This window comes from Octopus sinensis, linkage group LG12 (assembly GCF_006345805.1).
Source record: "Octopus sinensis linkage group LG12, ASM634580v1, whole genome shotgun sequence".
NCBI lineage: Eukaryota > Metazoa > Mollusca > Cephalopoda > Octopoda > Octopodidae > Octopus > Octopus sinensis.
This window is the reverse complement of record NC_043008.1, coordinates 50,556,198-50,583,549: the sequence shown is the minus strand read 5'-3', so window position 1 is coordinate 50,583,549 and position 27,352 is coordinate 50,556,198. Positions and strand designations below refer to the sequence as shown.

The following is a 27,352-nucleotide window of genomic DNA, read 5'->3' as shown; positions in this document are numbered from 1 at the left end:
CATCATTTAATTACTTTACCTGTCATTCCTCATCCCGTCAGTCTTCGTCTGTTGTAATCACACCCATCATGTCTCTCTCTCTCTCTCTCTCTGATTTCATTCAACTAATTTCCTGTCTTCTTCTGTTTCAGTTTACAAAATGTTTATTCTAAAATGCTTATCAGTGGTGAAAAATATAGATATACGTAAGTATGTATAGCATTTTGTTATCTTGACTGTCATATCTCTTGCTGGTTGTGCACAGATACACAATTTCCCAGTCCTAATTTTAAGACTGGCATAAAATATTAGGAGGTAAGGGAAGAGGAAATATCGATTGAGGGGGTTTCTGAAAACTGCACTTTGACTCTTTGTGGGTAGCTTAGGTAGGCGTTAGGGGTTGTGGGAAAACCTCTAGAAATATATTCTGTTTGTTGTAGTGTCAGTAATATAGTGAAGAGAAGGTGATAAATGGTTATATATCAACTGATAGGGCAGTGATTCTGGTGATGTCCTTAGCCACTGGATCCTATAATGGAGCTGTCGAAACGTGGTGGGAATTCCTCCAGTGAGGTGAATGAAGCTGACAAGAGTTATCTATCTTTACTCCAGAACCCTTAAATTACCAGTAATAAGTAAGAATCGTGAAACGTTCAAAAGCCATTTGGTAAGCCATCAAGAGTTATCTATCTTCGTAATATACACCTTTGGTGATTTGTAATGATTGGATGCGAATGATTAAACCTTCTGCTTGGTTGGTAAGCACCCGATCAATTCTATCAAACGCCTTGTCAGATCGCAACTGCAACAATCTTGTAGGCGTTCACTGACCTCTACTGTCACTCAAAGTACAATTTAAAATAATCTCAACTGCAAATTAGGATATTACTCTACTCTTTTACTTGTTTCAGTCATTTGACTGCGGCCATGCTGGAGCACCGCCTTAGTCGACCAAATCGACCCCGGGACTTATTCTTTGTAAGCCCAGTACTTATTCTATCGGTCTCTTTTGCCGAACCGCTAAGTGACGGGGACGTAAACACACCAGCATTGGTTGTCAAGCAATGCTAGGGGGACAAACACACAAACACATACACACACATACATATATATATATATATATACATATATACGACAGGCTTCTTTCAGTTTCCGTCTACCAAATCCACTCACAAGGCATATGAGAATAAGTTAAAATAACATCAAAATAAATTGAAATAATTTTGGGATCAAATTTTACGGATGTGTTCTGGTCTTTTTTTTTTCTATGCTAGCATGTTTTGGACAAGGAAGAAATTGGTGCAAGATTTCTACAACTGGATTCTCTTCTGGCTCTGATTCTTGCCTGTATTTCAAATAATGGAAACATGAACACACACGTAATTATATAAGAGGACTAAAAAGCTTTCCTCCAGACAAACCAGAGAACAAAATATTCTGTTGGCATTAATTAGCACTTAAATGTCATTCTTTTTGGCCTAAACAAATCCTTATAAGACACATTGTTGGCCTAAATTAATCCTTACAAGGTACACTATTAGCCCACAGTCTTTGAGGTGAAAAGTAAATGCATTTAATTTCTTCAAGAATATGCATACATTTCTTCAAGTATATAAGAGAGCTTGACTGGCTAGAAATAGCTACCAAATCACTCTGTCTTTAAAAATAAAAAGATACACATGAGATATAGTATTCCTAGAGGTTTTTAAAAAGCTGTAGAACCGTACCTCAAGCCCTGTGCTTGAGAAGGTTGTTTGTCTTAATCTGCAAATACTGATATTTCAAAGGGAAGCAAGGCTCCAATCTTGCTTTTTACATGCCACTGATGTGCTAAAAAGAAACCCCACAAAATATTTTTTTTACTGCCTAGAGGGAGCTAAACATAGAGGGGACAAACAAGGACAGACAAAGAGATTATTGATTACATCGATCCCAGTGCATAACTGGTACTTATTTAATCAACCCCGAAAGGATGAAAGGCGAAATCGACCTCGGCGGAATTTGAACTCAGAACATAGCGGCAGACGAAATATTGCTAAGCATTTCGCCTGGCGTGCTACCGATTCTGTTGTCTTTATTGTTCTTCATCATCCATTTTTGATGCTGCCATGAGTTGACCAGGTCACAATTCAAGTTGGTTCCTAATCTGGATTTACCGCTTTCTCAGACAGTTCAGTGAACCATATCCTTTATCATGGCCATTCCATTTTTGCTGTGCTTTCCATGGTTGGATGTCCTTCTTTAACGTCAACCATTCTAGAATACCCTGCACATGCATTTTATCATGACACCAGCAGAAGTTCATTTTTATCTTTTTTACCTGTTTCACTCGTTAGACTGTGCCATGCTGGGGCACCACCTTGAATTTTTTAGTCAAAGGAATTGACCTCAATGCTTATTTTTTAAGCCTGGGACTTATTCTATCAGTCTCTTTTGCCGAATCGCCAAGTTACGGGGACGCAAACACACCACCAGTAATTGTCAAGTGGTGAGGTAGGGACAAACACACACACATAGATATATATTCATATATAATGGGCTTCTTTCAGTTTTTGTCTACCAAATCCAGTCACAAAGCTTTGGTTGGCCTCAGGCTATAGCAGAAGACACTTGCCCAAGGTGCTACTCAGTGGGACTGAACCCAGAACCACATGATTGGGAAGCAAGCTTTTTATCACTCAGCATCATTTTAGCTTTGACGAGACAATGGTTAGATGGCTTGATCTTTCTAGGCCTTTAGTCGACTGTTTGTGGTTTCAAGTGGCTGCAAGTATGGCTTCTTGTATAAAGAAGGAATAAAGATAATTTACTTTTATGATTTGATGACCAGTCATAGTCAGGAACAAATTTATTCAAACAGATTGTAATGAAGTGCCTTCTTTTGATGTTATATTGATTAACCATTTTCAGTCCAATCCACTTGAGAACAACTCTTATCTCATGACACAAAAACCCCCTATTTTAACCCTTCTGATTCTGACCCACAGGACACTGCCCCTTGGTTCTGTGATACAAACTTCCTTTTTTTAGTATGATATAAATTAAAAACCTTCCACTGAAATTCGCCATTGACTTAGGCTCTAAACACTAGCTTAATGATTGCTATTTCACTGACTTTATTATTTTCACAATTAACTAAAGCAAAAGCAGTGTATTCCAACAACAATATGGTAAATGAGAGGGTTAAAGTGTGTTTAAATTCCTTTCATTCCAAACACATTCTTTTCCTCCAACAACATCTTCATTCTCTCTGATACACCACTCTAGAACCTAAACACCTCAAACCCCTGATTCTCTCCACTATGAAACCCTAACAAACTTCCCACTCTCAGCTTTTCTCCTTGCCGTGCAATCCTGACATCTAGCATCTGTTTTAGCCACTTCATTATTGCCTCTTACTCTCACATCTCTTCCTCCCTTCTTCACGGGCTTAGCTTTTAGCTTTTATGGCTCTTATAGAAGCACCATCACCTCTTGTCTGGTTGGAACCTTTCTCCATCCATCTACATGGGTCATGGCTTTTGGCATCTCAAAACTCCCCATTGTTATAAGCCTCTAGCTCCTCATTATCGTACATCTCAGTCAATATTCCTTCAAACCTTCGTCTGGCCAAAGAATTCAGTTACCTTAACCTTCCACCTCCAGATTGTCTTGTGTTTCTGAAGCCACAGCCACACAGAAGACTGACTGCAGGGGTTAATGCAGGGCCTGGTTGCGTTGAACGAAATATGGGTGCTAAGAAGAGGAAAGATTAGTGAAATGAAAGTGCCCGAGTGATAGGAAAGGCAGAGGGTGAGATGGCATGTCTGTGGGGTCCCCTGATGGAGTGTTTTTGTATTCACGGATCTCTAGTCTTTCTCAAACATTCTTACATTCTTCACTGGGAAGTCAATTAATATTCACATCCCGTTGCCAATCCCGTTTCCTGGTGATGGTGTGAGTACGAGGCATATCTAACTTGCAATGTCTTCCTGACTGCCAGGTTATCAGGTGCCAGGCCTGTTTCCTGAGCTTAGCATTGCAAATGGTCAGCTCACTTGTATTACAGAACTCCTTGAGCCGTGGTCCCCCTTTTCATTTTTCATCCCTTATCCTTAAATGTTAGTCCTGTTCATTGTATTTGCAATCATTTCCTTTTGAACCTGATGATATGCCCTTCCTGTTGCCAACCATTTCGGGTGCATTTTGTTATGCTACAAGCTCTGCTGTGAAGGTTGTTTTTGTCAGGGCCAAAGTATTTTGCTGAACCACTAAGTTATGCAGACATGGAGAAACCAACACTGGTTGTCAATTGGTAGGAAGGGGACAAACACCAAACACACACACACACAGGGTTCCACACTGTTTCTGTCTGCCAATTCCTCACAAGGTATTGGTTGCCCTGAGATTATCATAGACAATATTTTCCCAAAGTGCCACCTAGTGGAACTGAACCTGGAAGCATGTTGTAATGTGAGGTTCTTGACCACACAGCCATGCCTGTGCATGCATGTATGTATGTATACACATATGTATACAAAGAGAGAGAGAGAGAGAGAGTTTGTTGAAAGTGAGTAAGGGCATCTATATTTTTGTTGGAGATAAACAGGGATTCCAGTTGTGTGATAAGAAGCTTGCTTCCCAACCACATGATTCTGGGTTCAGTTCCACTGTGTGGCACCTTACCATGGACCAACCAAAACCTTGTGAGTGAATTTGATAGACAGAAACTGAAGGAAGCCCATCATATGTATGTGTGTGTATGTGTCTGTGTTTGTCCCCCACCATTGCCTGACAACCAATGTTGGTGTGTTTACATCCCTATAACCTAGCAATTCAGCAATGGTGATCAATAGAATAAGTATTAGGCTTCAACTAAAGGTAGTGCTCCAGCATGGCTACAGTCAAATGACTGAAACAAGTAAGAGAGTAATAGTTTAGTTTAGTTTTGTCCATTGATCAGCTGTACAAGTCAATGGGTTGGAAACTCTGCTGATGTGAATTATTGAACTAACCCATGTTTAAGCCTCATGTAATTCTTGTTTATCTGGTTTAATTTTACACACACACACTCTCTGACACAAAATGATAAAAACATTTCTAAACCAACCATTTCCTCCCAATCTTTTTGTTTTCCTATTTCTGTATTCATTTCTTCATTCTTCACTCTCTCGCCATTGTCAATGCTTTTTCTGTTTCTTTTTGTCTGTTAATCTGTAATTTTGTCCCCTTTTGCAGCCCAGCAGAGCTGCAGTTCTACACAAGCATAGCATCGGTAGTTGTGCAAATTCCTGCTTGTTTCCTCATGATGGACATCACACATGCCAAGGACACCCTCGACTACACAATGTTCTTTGCACTCATCACTAATGGTATCTTTTTCCATTTCCAAAGTATCACAGCATATGTCCTCATGGGCTATATATCACCAGTTACCCACAGGTCAGTGATTCACATTCTACATTCATCATTTATTTCTAAATGAAATTGTTGGGTTGGTGGGGGTGGATACTCAAATCACAGAATCAGTAGAGCATCATCGGACTCAGATCTCTTTACATTGAAATCTAGTCCGGCTCACCTCTCCTTTTCATCCTTCCAATGTTGAAGGAAATTAAGGAGAGAAATTGATGTAATTGACTCAACTCGTGCTCCAGAATGTCTCGCCTTCTGCCTATTTTAGAAATAAATGTTTTTATGGCAACGTGGCAAGCTGGCAGAATCGTTAGCGCACTGGACAAAATGCTTAACGGTATTTTGCCCACCGCTATGTTCTGAGTTCAAATTCCGCCGAGGTCGACTTTGGCTTTCATCCTTTCGGGGTCGATTAAATAAGTACCAGTTACGCACTGGGGTTGATATAATTGACTTAATCCATTTGTTTGTCCTTTCTGTGTTTAGCCCCTTGTGGGTAGTAAAGAAATAGGTATTTTACCTGCCACTACATTCTGAGTTAAAATTCTACCAAGGTCTACTTTGCCTTTCATCCTTTTGGGGTCGATGAATTAAGTACCAGTTGTGTACTAGGGTCAATCTAATCGATTGGTCCCCTCCTGCAAAATTTCAGGCCTTCTGCGTAGAGTAGAAAAGATTATTAATGTTAATTATGATGAGGCAGCAAGGTGGCAGAATTGTTAGCACACTGGGCAAAATGCTTAGCAGTATTTCGTTTGCCACTACAGTCTGAGTTCAAATTCCACTGAGGTTGACTTTGCCTTTCATTCTTTTGGGGTGGGGAGATTAAATAAGTACCAGTTATGCACTGGGGTTAATGTAATCGACTTAATCCCTTCCCCCAAATTTGAGGCCTTGTGCTTCCAGTAGAAAGCATTATCAATGTTAACTATGACTCTAGGCTTTGATTTCAAACCTGGTTGGAGTTGACTCTCCAGGCATAGGTGTGGCTGACATTGTGTGATGTGTCACTGTCATACAGGCAGTCATTCAATTCAAATGTTCCACGTAAAGATGAGGTGGGTGGGGATATTACCTTACTTGGAAACAGGCGAGAGTTGGTGGCAGGAAAGGCATCCAGCCATAGAAAAATCTGCCTCAGTGAATTTCATCTAACCCATGCCAGCATGGAAAACTGGACATTAAAACGATGATGATGATGTCAATGTGTTATAGCTTGAGGAAATGTTATCATTGTTTAAATATTGTCTCTTCACTATTCAAACAAAGAAGTCAATGAAACGAAAGCCATTAGACAACAAAAACATGGCAGAACCAGAGGAGAGGACCTGATTATCACCTGTGCAGGTGTCTTCTAGACTAGTGCGACTGGTTGAGAGGGTGGGGCGTTGATGTTTCGTTTGAAAAATCTGCTGGTTGGTGTCTGTTGGAACATTCTGGGTTGGAAAGTGAATTTCCAAAGTCCTGAAGGGGAAAGGAGAGAGGGAAGTGTTTATCTCATGTAGGAATTGGTGAGTGAGCTAGAGTGAGAGGATGAGGAGAGATTGTATCACAGGGAACTAGATAGAGGTGGTAGGAGTGACATACAGGAGAGAGGGGGTGGTTGTGTCAGGCAGGGATGATAGGAGGAGGAGGAGGAAAGGCTGTGTCTGGTAGGAGTGACATGAAGGAGATGGGGTGCCGTGTCAGGTGTGGTTAGATGAGAGTGACAGAGAGGAGAGGAGAGAGTGGGGTGCTGTGTCGGGAGGGGGTGGGTGGGAATGAACAGCGGGTGGAGGGGCTGTTAGATAAGAGTGAAGGGGAGGAGAGGGCTGTCTTGTAGGAGTGATGGGAAGGAGATGGGAGTGTTGTGTCAGGTAAAGGTGACAGGGAGAGGAGTGAGGGGGGTGTTGTATCAGGGAGAGGAGTGAGGGGGGTGCTGTGTCGGGTAGGAGTGTGTAGTACAAGTATGAAGTTAGCTACTTGAGAAGAGGCCGGGTGGGGGTGGGGGGTGGGACCAAGGCATCTGTGAGTGTGTGATTGCAGCTCGTTATTGATCAGTTAATCATTGTCATTTAGTTGACTGGTTTCTCGTGCATGTTGTTTATTATGTCTGTGTGTGCAGTTGCAGTACTATGCAATGTCTGCAGCTGTAGTAGCAACACTTGACTGTGTGTGTGTGCAGTAGGAGCACTGCACCATTTACCTGTGCATATTTGCATTAGCAGCATCTTGCCAGGTTTGCTTGTACAACTGTTGCATTATTATATCTGTTCATGTGTGCAGCACCAACACCATGGCATGTCTGTATGTGTGCAGCACATTACGTACAGCATTGCTGTGTATGTGTGTGCATGCATGCGCAGCTGCAAGAAACATACCATATCTATGTATGTCTGCATTTGTAAAAAGTTTCAGGAGACAGAATTTAGGATGTTCGTTATGCACAAGTTAATGAATAATGAAGACTGGACTAATTGAAAAAAGTAATTGAAACGAATCTAAAATTAACAAATTCTCATAATTAACACAAAGGTGACGGATTTTGTTTCAAGGAATTTAGTCAAATTGATTCTTTAGTAATCATCTTGTTTCATGTTTTGTGGAACCTGGGAGTGTGAGAGGTTAAGTCGACTTCAGTAAGATTTGAACTCTGGGCTGTAACTAAAAGCCGCTCTCTGTTAGTTTAAGCATTTTTACAGTCCACCACCTTTGAGATCATCCTCATCATTTTAATGTCCACGTTTCCATCTTTGCATGGGTCAGATGGAATTTGTAGAAGCAGATTTTCTATTACTGGATGCCCTTCCTGTCACCAACCCTTACCTGTTTCCAAGCAAGGTAATATTTCCTACTTGTCAGGTATGTTTTTCGTTGGTGACTGGAAATTGACAGTATTGGTCATATGACTGTGGTGCTCATTTATGACCATCATGTGATGTCTAGACAAACACACATACGGTGGACTTCAGTTTCTGATTACCATCTCCACTCACAGGGCTTTGGTCAGCCTGGCGCTGTAGTAGGAAATTCTTGCCCACTGTGCCACATAGTGGGACTGAACCTGAAACCACATGGTCGGGAGGCAATCTTTTTAATCAAACATCTACATCTATGCCTATAAATAATAATAATCATTTTTAACAGGTACAAAAATCGACTGAGAACATAACTAGATACACTAAAAAAAACCTTTTGTCCAGTGCTCTGCCCATCTGCCACACTTTAATAATAATAATGATGATAATAATTATGATAATGTTAATATATATGGGTAATGAAACAGCTGACCCATGTTGGGTGTTGGGAAAAGTCGACGTGTGTGTGTGTATATATATATATATCGTCATCATTTAACATCCATTTCCCAGACTGGCACAGGTTGGATGGTTTGACAGGAACTGGCAAATCAGAAACCTGCACCAATGTCTCTTTCCTTTGGCATGATTCTGTGGCTGGATACCCTTCCTAATGCCAACCACTTCACAGTGTGTGTGTGTATGTGTGTATTTTCGAATTATGCAATAGAAACAGCTCTATAGTAAAAATTGTTTTATCACTATAACATACTTAATATAGGTGTGTCACTGAAAAGCAAGAAGCTGCAGGTTTTGTCTGGAGAAAAATCCTTTTAGAGACATACTGTGTTGTTAGAAAGCACAATATACTTCAGAGCCAAGCAAAACAAAAACACCCCTGTTGTGTGTGTGTCATTTTTCATATATATGTATGTGTAATTATTTATATATATATGCGTGTGTGTGGGGGGGTCATGTGTTGCGAATGGATGAGGGCAACTGTGTGAAAAACTGTCACACCCCAGCAGTTGAGGGAACCTGTGGAAAAGGTAGACTCAGGAAGACTTGGGATGAGGGGTGAAGCACAACCTTTGAACATTGAGCCTCACTGATGCAATGACAAGTGACCGAGACCTTTGGAGATATGCTATGCTTGAGAAGAGCTGGCAAGCCAAGTGAGACCATAACTGTGGACTATGCCACTGTTGCGTAACCAGCCCATTTAATCATTGGGCAATAAACTGCACTTGCGAGGACCTGTTGAGGCAAGTGAAATCGTTGTTGTGGCTGATGACAGTGCCACCTGATTGGCACCCATACCAGTGGAACATTAAAAGCACCATTTGAGCGTGACATTGCTTGGGCTGCCTGACTGTCTCCCATGCCAGTGGCACATAAAAAGCACCATTCGCACATGGTCATTACCAGCGTCACCTGACTAGCTCCTGTGCTGGTGGCACGTAAAAAAACACCAATTGAGCATGGTCGTTGCCAGTACCGCCTGACTGGTCCTTGTGCCGGTGGCACTTAAAAGCACCCACTACACTCTCAGAGTGGTTGGCATTAGGAAGGTCATCCAGCTGTAGAAACTTTGCCAGATCAGATTGGAGCCTGGTGCAGCCTTCTGGTTCACCATCATGGAAAGCAGATGTTAAACAACGATTATGTGTGTGTGTAATTATATATATAATCTGTAGAATTTAATATTTCACAACTCAATTACTGGAATGCAGATATAGACAGACATTTATGTAGGTAGATATAGATAGATACAGAAAAAGATGCACAGAGCTAAATCATGTGAATGATATATCTATTATATAAAATCCATTTTGTCTGTCTGTGTGTGTGTCTTCTAGGATCTCGGGCATCCGCCATCCGATTGCACTCAAATTTGATATGTAGATACCAACGGTATCAAGGCGTGTATCAGTCTTGAAAAAATTACAAAAATCGATTTCAATTGAGAATGCGATTGATAAAGCATTCTTTGGAATAAAAAAAATGCTCTTTATTTCTTCTTTTGCTGGTGTCTCAAATTTAGGTTAAATCAGTGTTTCTCAAAGGGGAGTCCTATGGGACGGTTTTGAGAAAATCTAGTTTAAATGATTGACAACTCAGCACCGTCCATTGGACAGGGTGTTTTTTATATATATATATATATATATATATATATATATTTATATATAGTGTATATAATGTATATTTGACACATGTTTGTAATATACTCACGTTTGCTTGTTTCTTTCTTTTCATTCCAGTGTTGCAAATACAGTGAAACGTGCTTTCCTTATATGGCTTTCTGTGATAGTATTTGGTAATCCAGTAACTTTACTCAGTGCCCTTGGAACTGTCACTGTAACTGTCGGGGTACTGTGTTATACTAAGGCTAAAGACTATGATAAAAGCATTGTGCTAAAGGCACATTATGCTGTGAAGTCACCTGATACATTGGACAAAATTATCTAAAGTTGCCTCAAGATGGAATCTCAGATTTGGTTAAAAAAAAAAATACATATATATATATGTGTTTGTATATATATATATATATACATATATAAATAACAGAAACAAAAACTTAACTTTTCTTCACCACAGGCAACTGCATTGATTAAAAAAAAAAACCAACAAAAGAACAAAAATAAAACATAATATGTCTGTGATAAGCAAGTCACAGGAGGAGATGGTGTGTTGTCACTGATGTATATAAATGTGCCTGAAAGTGTAGCACCTGCTTGCTGCATCTTTTCAGACTCTTCTCTTTTGGCCCCTCTTGCTCTCTTTCTTTGACCGCTGACGTAGCAGCCGTCCAGTAAAGAAGTTGGTGGGGTCAGACAGGCCATCATTCTTCAACTTCATTAATTTTTTTATTTTTAATTCAATTTTTATTTCGTTCTTTTCTTTTACATATTATTATTATTATTATTATTATTTCTATTGTGTAGAGGTGGATCATTAGAGTTTCAGGAAAAATGCTGTTTGCAGCATTTCTTCCAACTCTTTTGTGTTCTGCGTTCAAATCCGGCCAAGGTCAACTTTGCCTTTCATACTTTACGGGGTCAGTAAAATATAATACCAGTGAAATACTGAGGTTGATGAAATTGACTTGCGCCCCTTCCTCCCCTCAAAATTGCTGGGTTAAGTGCCAAAATTAGAAAGAATTATCCTTATTTTAAGACGGCAAGCTGGCAGAATCATTCGCATGCCAGGTGAAATGCTTAACGGCATTTCATCCATCTCCAAGTTCTAAGTTCAAATTCTGCCGAGGTCAGCTTTGCCTTTCATCCTTTCGGGGTTGATACAATAAGTACCATTTGAGCACTAGGGTCAACGTAATCGACTTACCCGCCCCTCCCCCTTGGAATTGCTGGCCTTGTGCTAAAATTTGAAATCATTATTATTATTATTATTATTATTATTATTAGGAGGTGAATTGGCAGAATTGTTAGACCATCAGAAAAAAAAAATGCCTTGCATTATTTCTTGATCTGTATGTTCTGAGTTCAAACCCCACCGAGGTCAACTCTGCCTTTCATCCATTTGAGGTTGACAAAATAAAGTACCAGCCACGTAATGTTGTTGATAATACTGACTTACCCTGTCCCCTCCTAATTTTTGGCATTGTGCCTAAATCAGAAATTACTACTGTAAGGAGGTGGTAGACAAGGGGTTGGCAGAAACAAGAGAACATCAGACAAAAATGCCTTGTGGTATTTTTTTTCTGGTCCTTTATTTTTTGAATTCAAATCCTGCCATGATTAATTTTGCCTTTTTCATCCTTCTGGGGTCAGTTTATATTAAGTACCAGCTAAGTACTGAGGCTGATATAATTGACTGTCCCCCTCCACCAGAATTTCTGAATCTGTAGTAGTATCAGAAATTATTATTATTATTATTATTAAGGCCATGAGCTGGCAGAATCATTAGAATGCCAAGCAAAATGGCATTTCTTCTGGTTTTACGTTCGAAATTCCATCAAGGTCGACTTTGCCTTTCATCCTTTTGGAGTTGATAAAATAAGTACCAGTTGAGCACTGGGGTCAATTTAATCAACTTGCCCCCTTCCAAACAAAATTTTAGGCCTTGTGCTTTTAGTAGAAAGGAATATTATTGTTATTATTATTATAATTTTTTTTCATGACAAAAGAAGGCTGACCAATATATCATCCATTAATATCATCTTTTAAAAGCTTTTGGAACAGGTTTTTTTTTTATTAAATTTTTTTGTGTTTTTATATTTTGAGGGATGGGGGATGACGGGGTAAGATCTCTCAGGGACCCTTCCCCACTGATCATACATCTTCCCTACTTTTAAGACTTTTATACGTTTCTTTTTCTTCCCTTTTCTTTTCTCTTTAAATAATGGTGGTGTATCGGAACGAATACTTAATATCTCGTATTTCCCTCTAATTAGGTTGCATTACAGAGTTTTTTTTTTTTTTTTCTCTTTCTGTTAGGTTAACAGAACCCTACTTCCAAGTTAAATAAAAGCTGGTTAAAAAGAAAAATATAATGAAAAATTAACAACAGGGAAAAAACATATACCATAAAAAAAATAATAAATAAAACCACACTGTATAATAAGTAAAGGTATTTTGTTTCTGTTAACTGGGGACTTCCTCTACATTCTATGAATGGTTTGTACAACACTGGAATAAAGAGCTTGTGGGGAGGGTGAACTTTGTATGCAACCATTGGTACTAGTTTTCAAATTCCTCTAAACTGCTCTCCCTCGTTTTCACACACACACACACACACACACACACAAACATGTAGTAACTTATGAGGTTTAACACGATACTATTTGGCTGTGTAAAACCCTCAAATTTTGGATGCAGACCTGTTTCAAAGGAAGTCAAAGCAATACTTATTCTGGTCCATATTTGCAGAGAACTCTAAACAATATTCTAGAAACTTTGAATCTGTGCAAAGAATGGTATGTAAAAAAAAAAAAATAAGGAAAAAAAACGAAAAAAATGAGAAATTCTTCAGTTTGTTTATTATTTCATTTATATATATATTTCTTCATTTATATATTTATATTTTTTTCTATTGCATCTCCCATCTTCCCACCGCCACCAAATGCAATTTTTAATGAGGGAGTCGCCTTGTGGATGCTTAACCTGCTAGGAAGAGCAGCTAAGTCCCTTTCAAATCATACCCTGCCATCTGAAAAGAGGAAGGACACATTGCATGATGCTGACCTGCAGTTAAACAACAGTGTATATTCATGAACTGTAGGGGCTAACCTGATATTTGAGACCACCACAAAACAAGAATGGTCTTTCTGACGCAACTGTCCATACAGTTTCTGTCTCCCCAATTTTATTCCCAAGGGTTTGGCCACATCACTAGTATGGTAGAAGTCACTGCCACCCGAGATGTAGTACAGAGAAATTGACCCTGGAATTGAACTTCTTAACCACATGGCCACATCAACTCCACCAAGATGACATATCCTACATACATTTTTTTCGTAAAGTCAAGGCTTCATTTAAATTATAACAGCTGAGTAGGTGCTATTAAAGACAGCATTTGTATTGCTAATGAAATTGAGGAAAGTATGAATGCCATAACTGCTCACTCCTTCTCCATGATTCAATGTGAGGGATTATGGTGGTGGATTACTGTGGCTCAATAACGAGGATTCAGTTGTTGGATCAAGGGAAATCACCTGCCCCTGGATTAATATGTAAGTACCTGAGCTTTCCAGACACGTGTAGAGTAGTCTGTTGTAGTCCAAGAGAGACGGTTCTTCAATTTCTTGCTGACCAACCTGGACAAATGATTTGTTTATAGTGACCAAATGTATGTGGCTGTACATTGGCTCACTCCCACCTCCACCAAATTGGTGTTGCCTCTACAGGTGCACTTTGACATCTGTTTATGTTCCATATGTCAGGTGTCATAAAGTGATTGCAGAATGACATGAAGTATTTTGCTCGTAGACACCAACGCATTTGCCTGATCTGGGAGTTTCGCAACCATGAGTGTAACAACCCATCCCCGGGCCACAAAGCTGCGCTTTTGAAATCTAGGAACAATCCAACTGACAGGCTTTTGTTAACTTTCTGTCTACACAATTTCAATCACAAGAGCCTGGTATTAAATAAATTTGCCTGAGATACTATGCTGTGGGATTGAGCTTCTGGATGCAAACTTCTTAACTGTTCAGCAGCGAGGGTTTAGTTCAATCAGCTGAATAACCTGTTTCTGAAATAATGTCTAAAGGACAGACACTGGTGCAAATACACACAGTTATCTATTTAAAAAAAAAAAAAAGTTCATGCTTAAGGGAGACAACTTTTACTGTCATTGTTCATGTCAGCTGCCTTCATATCCCTGGTCAGTAGAGCAAGGTTTGCTTGGACAGTTTCACAGGATTACCGTTATAGAGTGCCGTTTTTAACACACTGACTATGCTCTCATCTTTTGCGGAACTTAGTTTTCTAAAACCTTTTGAACAATATACATGTTTGTCGGTATGTGTGTACACATGTCCTCAGCAGTCATGGCCCATGTTTCACTGCCATGTAGCATGGCTGTTCGTACACATGCGTCATACAGTCTACCTTTTACTCTGAGCAAGAGGCTGCCTTTTGTCACCAACAGAGGTAGGATCTCTCTGAACTTTGCCCAGGTTATTCTTATTCTAGCAGCTACACTCTTAGAGCATCCACCCCTGCAACTGACTTGGTCTCCTAGATAACAGAAACTATCAATTACTTGAAGTTTTTCTCCTTGGAATGTGACAAGCTGTTCTCTGCACATTTTCAGGGTTCATAGCATCTGAGCATTTGCCACATACAAAAACTATCTTCCCAGTTAGCCTCCCTTTGATATTGCTGCACCTCTTATGTGTGCAAAGCTTACACTGGGTACATCTTATGGAGTTTCTACCTACACCTTTTCTACAGATCAAGCAGGGCCATCTACCTGAATGGTTTTGTGATTTGTCTGCCCTATGTATGTATATATATGTGTGTCAAAGTATGTGGCCTAGTGTTGCCACTCACGATCGCTAGACCATGGGTTCAATTGCCAGACTGGGAAATTACCAATCCTTACTAATTTATGAGTAACGATCAAGATGGTCATTAATGAAGAGATTTTCTTTGGTCAGACAAAGCCTGGAAGCAGAATATCTCAAAATCAAGTTTGTATAGCAACAACAGGTGTACTGGTAGAGACAGCAGAAGATCAAAGTAAATGCTTGTAACAAAAGTGACACAGGGGTACAAATATACGAAATCCAACATACCCATCATGACTATCCGTCTAATGAGGGTACATGCATCACAATCATATGTGCGCAGCATATTGATCTCATCAAGGTAAACAGCACAAGACCTTGCAGGTGGAGCTCAGAATTTTCTTCGGGTCAAGTAGCCCATCCCACTCAAATGGTTCCTGAATAAGGGTCGTTTAAGGGTGTTGAACAAAACACCCTTGTTTCCAGAGGTGAATTATTCAAACTTCAAAGAATTCCTCTCAACACATGGCTATGATGCTCCCCCATTACTTCTGCTCATGATCAAAGATGCATATATCATCTGCCACTCAAGGACATGCTCAACTGGTTATGGTCAAGCAACTGACAAGCAAATCTGTGGTATTGAGCAGAATATTTGCTGTAGCCCATCTTTTATACCAAGACAAAATCTGTACATGATAACACTTCTAATCAGTTAAAGTCAGAAGCCAGGAGAGCCACTGCCTGGTACTGCATCAGGGCATTCAAATTATTATTATTAAGGTAGCACACTGCCAGAATTGTTAGCATGCTGGACAAAATGCTTAGTGTTAATTCCTCTGTCTTATGTTCTGAATTCAATTTCTGCCTAGGTTGACGAAATAAGTACCAGTTGAGCACTGGAGTTGATGTAAATGACTCTCTCTCTCCCCGAAAAGGATTTTTGTTGTTAAAATGGTGAGCTGGCAGAATTTGTAGCATGCTAGACAAAATGCTGAAGCAGTCTGTTTTTACGTTCTGAGTTCAAATCCAACCAAGGTTGATTTTGCTTTCATCCTTTCAGGATCAGTGAAACAGGCATCAGTTGAGAACTGAGGTCAATGTAATCGACTAGCCCTGCTCCCCCAGAATAGCAGGCCATGTCTCTATAGTAGAGAGGATTATTCATTTCTACTCCATGCACAAGGCCCGAAATTTGGGGGTGGGGTTCAATTAAATCGACCCCAGTACACAACTGGTACTTAATTTATCGACTTCCAAAGGATGGAAGGCAAAGTCGACCTCGGCAGAATTTGAACTCTGAACGTAAAGACAGACGAAATACCACTAAGCATTTCGCCCAGCGTGCTAACAATTCTGCCAGCTCACCGCCTTAATAGAGAGGACTATTATTATATGGCAAGCTAGCAGAATCATTATCATGCTGGGTGAAGTGCTTAGCAGTATTTCGTCTGTCATTACATTCTGAGTTCAAATTCTGCTGAGGTCAACTTTGCCTTTCATCCTTTCAGGGTCAATAAATAAAGTACTATTGAAACATTGGGGGTCGTTGTAATCAACTAATCCCCTCAAATTTCAGGCCTTGTGCTTCTAGTAGAAAGGATTATTATGTGGAGCAGAGAGGCTGATCTGTGAGAGAGTTAGAAAAATACCTTGCAGTATTTGTTCTTGCTGTTCACATTTTGTGTTCAGATCCTACTGAGATCAGCTTTACCTTTCACTCCTCCAGGGTCAATAAAATACCAGTAAAGTTCTGGAAACAGCTTAATTAACTAACTCCCATCACATCAAAAATTTCTGTCTTTGTGCCAGAAATTTAGAAATAATTATTATAATATGGGGTATATTGGCAGACTCGTTAAGAGCATTGGATAAAATATCCTGCAATAACGTTACAGCTCTTTATGCTTTAAGATCAAATCCTGCAGAGATTAACTGTACCTTTTATTTTTCTGGGACCAGTAAAGTACCAAATATTGGGGTTGGAGTAAAGATTATTTGCCAACATAACATGGCAGTCCTGGTTTAGGACGAATGATGCTGTAATTTAGCCCCAGAAGACATCGTCTCCAGCTGGCTATACAACACAATCTGTGTCCTTATATTTTCGAGCAAGGGAATCTAGCTTCCCCACTCAACTCAAAACAATATATGTGTATCGCAATTTCCAGGTTAGTTTGAAAATATAAGGACACAGATCATGTCGTATAGCCAGCTGGAGATGATGTCTCCTAGGGCTAAATTACAGCAACATTCATCCTAAACCAAGACAGTCATGTTATGTTGGCAAACGATCTTTACTCCAAAGTACTGTTGCTGAATATCTCGTGTTGTGAGATTTACAAATATTGGGGTTGTTTTAATCAAGTCATCCCTACTAAATCTGTGGTCGTGGGCCTATGTTAGAGATCAGGGATGGTGGATTAGCAGAACCATTAGACAAGATGCCTCGTGGGGATTTAGCTACAGTCCTTTATACTGTGAGGTCAAATGCCACTGGGGTCAACTTCAATTTTCATCTTTGCAGAGTCAATAAAATAAAGTACTAAGGTAGATATGATTGATATATTTCTGTCTTGCCATCATCATCATCATCATCATTTAACATCAGTGTTCCATGTTGGAATGGCAGGAAGGAGAAGGTGGTGGACTGGCAGAATCATTAGCATGCCAGGTAAAATGTTATATTCTGTCCGGTTTCATGTTCTGAGTTCAAATTCCACTGAAGTCAACTTTGCCTTTCATCCTTCCAGGTTTGATAAAATAAGTACCAGTTGAACACTGGGGTTGATCAGATCAACTGGAACCCTCGTTGTCGTCACCAACGGAGTGCCATTAATGTTATATGTTGTATATTAGCCACTGTGATACAATTGGCTTGTAAACTGGCTGTCATTAAAGAATAGAATACCATTAAAGTGGTATTTTATTCTAATTCTCTGTGATTTGTGTTCACATTCTACTGAGGTCAACTTCGCTTTTCGTCCTTTCATGGCTGACCAAAAACCATATCAATCCAGATTAGTGAATTGGTGGAACTGTTAGAAGATTACGCAAAGTTCCTTACAGTTTCTGTTTTGGATCTTTGTGTTCTGAGATGAAGGCCTGTGAAAACATTACTGATAAGTCGGTGGCCTTTCCTTTGAATAAACATTGCTGGTGTAGAAAATGGGAAACTTGCATGTATATGCAATTTCCAATCTTCCAAAAACATCTTGCCCATGCCTGCATATACAGGAACAGATATATGGTCAACATTAACATATGGAAACCCAGGAACTTTAACAGAAAGCCAATGATGAAACCTAGGTTCTGTGATATCTTTTTTCATATTCAGAATATGTTTCAGTGAGTTTTTGATGATGTTTGCTGCTGTCTGTGTGTATGTGTGTATTGTCTGACTGTATGTTTAATAATGTGTTATCCATCGAATTTTTCTGTAAGCAGTCACAATTGTGCCAGGAACCTCTGTACCCCATTAGCCTTGACAGGTTCTTAATTCCATGATGATGTGCCTCTTCCAATAAACATCAATGTTGTTGAGAGGTCGTATTCTCTGTTAGGCAGCAGATGTTTCCAAAATATAACATTCCTTATGATCTGATGATCTGCTTAACAGTAGTGGCAGAGATGGGTAAAAAACGTCTACAATCCTCCTCTTCCTCTTTTGATTTGTGCTCATTCCATGAAATGTTTTGGGCCATTGTGTAATTCTGGCTGTCAAAACTTCAGGGATCCAAGTGTATGACATGATAAACACCTTTTATGACCTCAGTGAACTGACGAACAGCATATTTCTACAGGAAAATCAATCAGCAATAGCAGGATGCTGGAGAGAATACTTCAGGTGGTGTAAACTATTGAATCTGGAGGTTATGGAGGAATTTTTATGAAATGCCTGTCATTTCCCACCTAATCAAGCCTCCAGCTTTTGCTGAAGTTAGTGTTGCTATCAAAAGGTTAAAAAGGGTAAAACAAACCCCTGCAAGACAGGACAACATTTCACCAAGAGATCTGGAAATAGGTAGATGGTTACACTGCACAAGAGTGCTTCATTGTCACATCAGAGGCGTAGGTAGAATCAGGAGTATAGTTTACTCAGCACTGGGAAGATACTATACTAACATAGTTACCAGCTATAAAAGCAAGGGAGATAAATCTACTTGCTCCAACCTGTGACAGAGAACACTCTTATCCATTGCTGAGAATCTCCAAGCCATCATTACAAGATGACTTTAGAAAACAGTACAGAGAACCACATCAGGATTCGTTCATTGTATTTATAACTCAAAGGTTCAAGAATCTTCTGTGGAATATTCTCAGAAAGTTTGGTTGTCTACCCATAGCTCCAAATTCCCCCTGCCAGTTTCAGAGATGATACTGTTGGAAGGCAGAAATCAGCCCTTCAAGGTAAAAATGGGAATTGAGCAATGCTGTATGCTGGCTCCATACCATAAAATTTTTTCCTCGTTGGTATGATCACATTGTTCTGTAAAAACACAGAAAGGCAGGCAGAATCACTATGAACTTCTGACTTGTTGGGAATCCTTTCAACATTAGAAGGCAGTAGATCATCACCAAACACAGGTCTGAACAGGTTACTGGATACAGAATGTATGCTGATGAATGTGCTCAGGTAAATCGACTCAAGCCCTGTGGGTTTTCATTGCAGCAACTCTCTTTTACTTGTTTCAGTCATTTTACTGTGGCCATGATGGAGCACCACCTTTAGTCGAGCACATCGACCCCAGGATTTATTCTTTTGTAAGCCTAGTACTTATTCTATCGGTTTATCGGTTGTCAAACGATGTTGGGGGGACAAACACAGACACACTTATACCTATATATATATACGACGGGCTTCTTTCAGTTTCTATCTACCAAATCCACTCACAAGGATTTGGTCGGCCCGACGCTATAGTAGAAGATACTTGCCTAAGGTGCCATGCAGTGGGACTGAACCCGGAACCATGTGGTTCATAAGCAAGCTACTTACCACACAGCCACTCCTACGCCTATTAAAGACTTGGAAGAATGGATCTGATTGTAAATATAAAAAAAAACTGAGGTTATCCTCAATGATACACTGTATCATCTACTTCTTTCTCACTTTTTCAATACAGCAGTAAACTGAAAGAGGGAGATTCCATGCCACCCCAGATAGCAGGCCTTTGGGTGTCTTTGGGTGACTCATAAAGAAATTGCAATGTTATCATTATGAATATGCTTGATGCATGTTTGAACCAGGGAACAAGCCACTCACTGTGTTTTGTCATGGAGAATATATCTCGCTTGTTGACAAATAGTGTGTATGCACGTAGATCAGTTAGATATTCGGACCGATAACATTTCACTTATCACTGCTTAGCGCTCCCTCTCTATAATTCACTTATGGTGAGCTGCTGTGTAGAGTTGCCAATCATCGTACGGTGACTGGAAAAGCATAAGAGAGCTAATTGCTTAATCTCTTAATTCAGCTCGCAATGCCGTCTGCTTAGTGTCTGTGACCGATGAGGAGATAACTACTCCGAAATGCTAACATCTCAGAGTCTAGGTAGATGGTGCTGCGAGCTGGTCTAGGTGTACACACACCATTTGTCAACAAGTAAGATATATTCTCTGTGACAAAACGCAGTGAGTAGCTTCAGTTCAAACGTGCATCAAGCACACTCGGACTGATAATAACATTGCAATTTCACTTATCACTGCTTGGCACTCCTCCTCCGTAATCATAAAGAGTCTTTTTAAACAAGCATCACAGCCACTGCACCAAGGACCTCTGCTGTCAGGCACTCTGTGACAAGGGTGCAAGGCATGTACTACATATAGCCAACACATTGAAATCCACGGTACCTTTAATATCCAATATGTCCAGAAAACTTTTTAACCCCTTCCCGGTGACTTTTGTTGGAGAGAACGTTACATTTTCAGGCAAATATTTTTTATCAGACAAGTTTGCACTCTCATCTGATGTATCCAAGCTTCTAATACATGGTTTGTACTCATTGTCATCCTCTGAGTTTAACATCTGGATGTGATTTGTAAAGAAAAAAAAAAAAACAGACAGAAACCGAGAATTGACGTATAAACTCGTTTGTGACTGTTTTTGAAATTCTGTGTTTTGGACAAGTTTACTCATTGCACTCCAAAAAAGACAAATTGGATGAAGACAAGTCATCTTTGCCAGGTAAGGGGTTAAGTCAGATTATGCACATAGAAATCCTCTGTTGAGTTCAACACCAGCAGCAGGAGGCGCAATGGCCCAGTGGTTAGGGCAGCGGACTTACGGTCGGAGGATCGCGGTTTCGATTCCCAGACCGGGCGTTGTGTGTATTTATTGAGCGAAAACACCTAAAGCTCCACGAGGCTCCGGCAGGGGGTGGCGGCGACCCCTGTTGTACTCTTTTGCTCCAACTTTCTCTCACTCTTTCTTCCTGTTTCTTATCCCCGACTTCCTACGCAACCGCTGAGCCTGGATCTGCATTCATCCATCCGTCGATGCTCTCGGTGTCGGGGGTTGACCTGCTTTTTCTTCTGCAGGTCTTACGAATAGCAAAGGACCACATTTCGGACTTCTCCCAGGACGAAGACCGCTTCGCTCAACAAACAAACAAACACCAGCAGCATTGAATCCACGCTGTAAAGGCATCCTCTATGGCCAGTTATGGTCAAAGCCTGGTTAGAAAAACCAAAAGAGTTCAAAGATTATTTGAAGACCACTTTGAAGAAGAAAAACACCAATTCTTTAGTAGTAAAGTAATAGACATGACCACCTGTCACACATTTTAGTGATTTCACTCACTGGTGGAAAGCTTGAAAGCATAGACGTTAAGTGCACCCAATACTCTCACAAGTGAGAAAAGAGGCATGTGTGCAGAGCTTCCCCACCTAGACGTCTACAACCAAAACATTTACATGTTCCTTGTACAAGTGAAGCTACACATGAAGGAGTGGAATATTCTGTCATCAAAGGATGCACAAATAAGGAAGACTTGTCATCATCTGATGGACAACTAGAAATAGAAGCTATCATATTAAGAATGTGTAGGCGGCGAGATGGCAGAAGCGTTAACACACCAGGCAAAATGCTCAGTGGTATTTCGACTGTCTTTACAGTCTGAGTTCAAATTCTGTTGAGGTTGACTCCGCCTTTCATCCTTTTGGGGCCGATAAATTAAGTACCAGTTGTGTACTGGAATCGATCTAATTGACTGGCCCTCTCCCCCAAATTTTCAGGCCTTGTGCCTATACTATAACGGTTTATATGACGAATATGTGTTTATGAGTTAACATTGTGTGTACGTATGAGTTTTATATCAAAATATTCCTACCTTCGTTCTGTTTAGAGTGATCACACTTTTGAGGTTCTCTCACACCTGATACTGTTCTCCTCTATTATATTATTTCTTCAAGGTGGTGAGCTGGCACAATCGTTAGCACACCAGGTGAATTGTTTAGCAGCATTTCATCTGCCACTGCTTTCAGAGTTCAAATTCCGCTGAGGTCAACTTTGCCTTTCATCCTTTCAGGGTCAATAAAATAAGTACCAGTTATGCACTAGAGTCAATGTAATCTACTAAACCCCCTTTCCCGCAAAATTTTCAGGGTTTTATGCTTAGACTAGAAGTAATTCCATTATTTCTTTGATTGCCATTCCATGTAACCATACTACTTTTTATGTCCCAAATACTGTTTAACATGGTAAGATCAGATCAGGATAGAGAGATTTTCCAGTTAATCCATTCAAAGTGAACAACTACAGAGAGGCTTTGTTGATTGCTTGACGCAGTTGGGTAAGATGTGGTAGTTATTCATAGGCGTAGGAGTGGCTGTGTGGTAAGTAGCTTGCTTACGAACCACATAGTTCCAGGTTCAGTCCCACTGCATGGCACCTTAGGCAAGTGTCTTCTACAATAGCCTCGGGCCGACCAAAGCCTTGTGAGTGGATTTGGTAGACGGAAACTGAAAGAAGCCCATTGTGTATGTGTGTTTGTATATGTTTGTGTGTCTGTGTTTGTCCCTCCAACATCACTTAACAACTGATACTGGTGTGTTTACGTCTCCATAACTTAGCGGTTTGGCAAAAAGAGATCGATAGAATAAGTACTAGGCTTACAAATAATGAGTCCTGGAGTCAACTAAAGGTGGTGCTCCAGCATGGCCACAGTCAAATGACTGAAACAAGTAAAAGAGTAAAAGTTTCTTAACCAGAAATATTTCATTCCACAACATAAGATGTTAGTCAATCCAAGTCATCAGGAACTGACCTGATGACCTGAGGCTACACCAACTTCTGCTTTGTAAAGCCAATATTTTTTTATCAAAGGTATTGATCAGTCATGGAGAGCTTGTGGCCCGAGTGACTTTCTGAATGGCACACTTGATGAAAAATTACCTTGAATTTCTTTATAGTGTGGCCTCGTGTCTCATGTGGCCTGCTTCTCAAAAAGGGTTGCTCATACCTGTTGTAGATCCTACTACGAATCTATTCGTAGTAGAAGTACTTCACCTGTAAGACTTCGGAATGTCATTACTCTAAGATACTCTAATCCATTGCTTTTTTCTACTTCTTGAAGAATTCTGGAGATGTGGAAATGTACTTTCAAAATCTGGAGATGTTTACCAAAATCTGGGAGTTAAAATATTGACCTGAAGAAATGAAAATAAAAAGTTAAAGAGTCAATATTACAAAATTAATTTATTGTAAAATATGCAAATGACAAAACAGAAGATGGGGAAAAAAACAACAACATACAAATGAAGAGAAATTTTACATATTTATTTACTTTAATAATATTTTGGTAAATGTAAAAAGTCATTTTTCAGCAACACTGATGTCACAAAAAGATAAAGGCTTTTATGTATATATCTCCTTTCTTTTCCTCAGAATCACTTTAGCATGTTTTCAACAACTGTTTATTATGATCAAATTAAATAATGATATTAAAAAGATGACTTTTCTTCTCAATATAAGTTTGGAGACAGAAAGCAAAATTACTACACAAGACCAATTATTTTATTTAATTTTTTTTTTTAAATTGATTTTCTTTTCTTTTTTTTGTGTGTGTTTGTGTGTGTTCCATTTCAAAAAGATTTTTGAAAACAAGTTTCTCACAGCTGGTCATAAGTCTATAATACTTGTGTGAAGTAAAGAATTTTTCAAGAACCAACACATCTTAAAGTGGTTCATCCACTGAATAGAGCCTTTTTTTTTTCTTTCCTTTTTTGGTAAACAGAAGATGCAGAGTTAACTGCTTCACAGCTGACTTAATTTACTTAGTAAATCAGAATTGTTCCCACGTATCAGGTGGACAGAGTAGTAGTAGTAGTAGTAGTAGTGATGGTGTTGATGGTAGTGGTGGTGATAAGAAAATTATAAGTTTTTTAAAGTTCACTAACCAAAGTTTAGAGAATTCAAAGTAAAATTTTTTTCAAAGAACTAGATTATTATTAATATTATCATTATTACTATTGTTATTATTATTAGTAGTAGTAGCTGTTACTCATATCATAGTTTTGATGTCAAAACACATTAAATCAAGCAGTTAAAAACAGAACATAGAGTAAACGAGGAATTACCAAAAAAAAAAAAAAAAAAAAAATCAAACAGCAACAATGATTAGAAAAATATTGTAACCATAGAAATTTATTAAGTAATAATAATAATAATAATTGAAAACAAAACAAAACATTTAAATCAATAAACGTTTTGATTTGTTTCGTAATTGTTTTGTGTTTCAACAGTTAACAAATAGAGTCCATAACAAACTTTAATACTTTGAATAGCCGCAAAATTGGTTAAATCAGCTTAATTCACATATTATTATTATAATTATTATTATTATTATTATTATGAACAGGTTTAACTGAACTGGTACAAACACTTCAGCAGCAGCAGCAATAGGAGGAGATATTCATTAAAAGACAAATTCGGATAACAATATTCCAGCCCTTCCTTCAATGGCAGAATGAAGACATTTACAAAGAACCTAACTCTGAAAGTTGCTAAAATATGAAGAACCCATATTTTCATAGGTATCCATTAAAGACAATTGTTTTCACTTCTAAAGACGAGTATTTATGCTGATTCCTAACATTGGCAAAAAGCCACAGGTTTTTGTGCAGAGGTGATTAAATTGACAGTGCTTGACTGGTATTTAGTTATATTCACCCCATGAAAATGAAAGGCAAAAATTGACCCTGACATGATTTGAACACAGAATTTAAAGGGATGTAACTAAATACTACAAGGCATTTTTTTCCACCACTCTACAGATTCTTGCAATTATTGTTTCCCCTCCCACCAAAAAAAACAAATATTTGTTTCAAATTTTAACACAAGGCCAGCATTTTTGGGAAAGCGGCTAAGTTGATTAGATTGACCCCCAGCGCTCAACTGATAATCATTTTATCAACCCCGTAAAGGTGAACCGTAAAGTCCATCTCAGCAGAATTTGAACTCAGAACGTAAGCATGGACAAAACGCTTAGCAGCATTCTGTCCAGCATGGTAACAGTTCTGCTAGCTCACTGTCTTCCCTCAAAACAATATCAATTTTAAAAACTATTCAATCCAATTCATTGTTTTTATATAAGTCTAGATATGTACATCTATTCGCTCTAAGGTGGGATAAATTGAAATAAAATACCCACCTTCATCCACTTTAAAGAGTGAGATTGGATTTATAACGAAGCCATTTCAAGAAATTATAGTTATTGTTTGGCAAATATTTTTACACTTCAGAAAAGAAAATTCAAAATGGCATCAATGTGTATGTCTCAAATTTTATTGCACCAATTAAAAAGATGATTATATACACACACACACACACACATGCATGCACACACATATGTGTATGCATACATATACACATACACACACACAACAGATACAAACATTTTGAATGAAACCAGAACTAAAATGAAGTTAAAAACCATTAAAATCAAAAAAAAAAATGAAAAAAAAAATGAAGGGAGACCATTTCAGAGTTTTGATGTTTTGAGTTATTTAGTACTGAGTTTGTTGGCCAGTGGTGAAAGTTGTGATTGTAATTATTGAAATTACAAATGTAAAGAAATAAGAAAAAAAAGACAGACCATGAAATCAGCCAGTTTAATGATCAGCACTTTCAAAATAATATTGAGAAATATGAAAGCCTTTCTTTTTCACAGATATACTTAGTTCTTTCTGACCCCAAAACAAGGCCTGTTGTTCAATGCCTGACGTATAATTCCCATTGTGATGGTGTAGGAATCTCTTGAACAAGCTTGTCACCAGCAAGTTTGCTGGAGGCAATGGGTGTTGATCCTGAATTAAAAGCTGACAATGTTTAATGGAGCCTTATATAATAAGACTGAAAACATTCAGAGACGCTTAGAATTTCCCCCATATTTTTCTGAATGTTGAATTTCATTTAAGACAAAGAAGTTTTTAACTGATTGATGTTTAGACATATACACACACATCAGATATGAGTAGTTGGCAAAATCGATAAGCAGTAAACCAAATTTTAGAGAGGATTTTTTCTATGTGTTTTTGTTTTTTTAGTTAATGAAATATTTTTTTTTTTTTTAAATCTAGTTGTATTAAGATCATATGGAAAATACACAATGATGTGAAAGATTCTTTGATCAGTTTTAGAATTTCAGTGTATACAGCAAGGTTGAAAATGCAACACATTATATATATATATATTAATATATATATATATGAGAGAGAGAGAGAGTGTGTGTGTGTGTGTGTGAGTGTGTATGTTAATATGATATTGCTATAGCAGTTTTGATTTCTTTTCAGTACACCTTGGTTATTCATTTTGATAACAATATTACAGAATATTACAGGAAAAGTTTTACAACAAAAAGAGAGGAGGCAGAGGAAGGGAAGGGGGAATATGAAATAATTATAATGTAAGTAAAAATTAATACTTGATAATACTTTTCAAAAGTACTTTTTCTGGTATATGGTGATTCAGAGAGAGAGAGAGAGAGAGAGAAGAAGGAAAAAAAAAAAAAAAGGAAAAAAGAGGAAAAATTCCAACAAATATTGTCATAAAATATATACAGCAAAAACAAATATAGATACTTTGACATACTATTCAACTTGTGGAAGATAACATCCGATGAAAAACAATTAGATTATCATTATAATTAGAAAAAATAATAACAAAAATATTGTCAACAGTAAGGGAGATCTGAAACGGTAAGAGAACACCCCGATTGATGTTTTGATG

General features: G+C 38.7%; 1 protein-coding gene and 1 long non-coding RNA gene across 9 annotated transcripts in view; one reads left to right on the top strand and one right to left on the bottom strand.

Annotated features, from left to right (window-relative positions):
• Nucleotides 1–10,990, top strand: part of LOC115218088 (solute carrier family 35 member E2A) — a 64,974-nt gene extending 53,984 nt beyond the window's left edge. For all 7 annotated transcript variants that reach the window (XM_036507972.1, XM_029787869.2, XM_029787870.2 and 4 more), the window contains 3 exons: nucleotides 132–185; nucleotides 5,197–5,400; nucleotides 10,412–10,990. In XM_036507972.1, coding sequence (XP_036363865.1) covers nucleotides 132–185; nucleotides 5,197–5,400; nucleotides 10,412–10,619 — 466 coding nt within the window. In that variant the 3' untranslated portion in view covers nucleotides 10,620–10,990. The remainder of the gene's footprint in view (nucleotides 1–131; nucleotides 186–5,196; nucleotides 5,401–10,411) is intronic.
• A 2,142-nt stretch (nucleotides 10,991–13,132) lies between these two features.
• Nucleotides 13,133–23,785, bottom strand: LOC118765630. Of its 2 annotated transcripts, none has more exons than XR_005001493.1 (2): nucleotides 23,519–23,785; nucleotides 13,133–13,319 (listed from the first exon to the last, which is right to left on the bottom strand). It is a non-coding gene; the product is annotated as an uncharacterized LOC118765630 (long non-coding RNA). The 2 variants fall into 2 exon arrangements; XR_005001492.1 differs by lacking the exon at nucleotides 23,519–23,785 and adding an exon at nucleotides 22,455–22,624.
• Nucleotides 23,786–27,352: the final 3,567 nt, after the last annotated feature.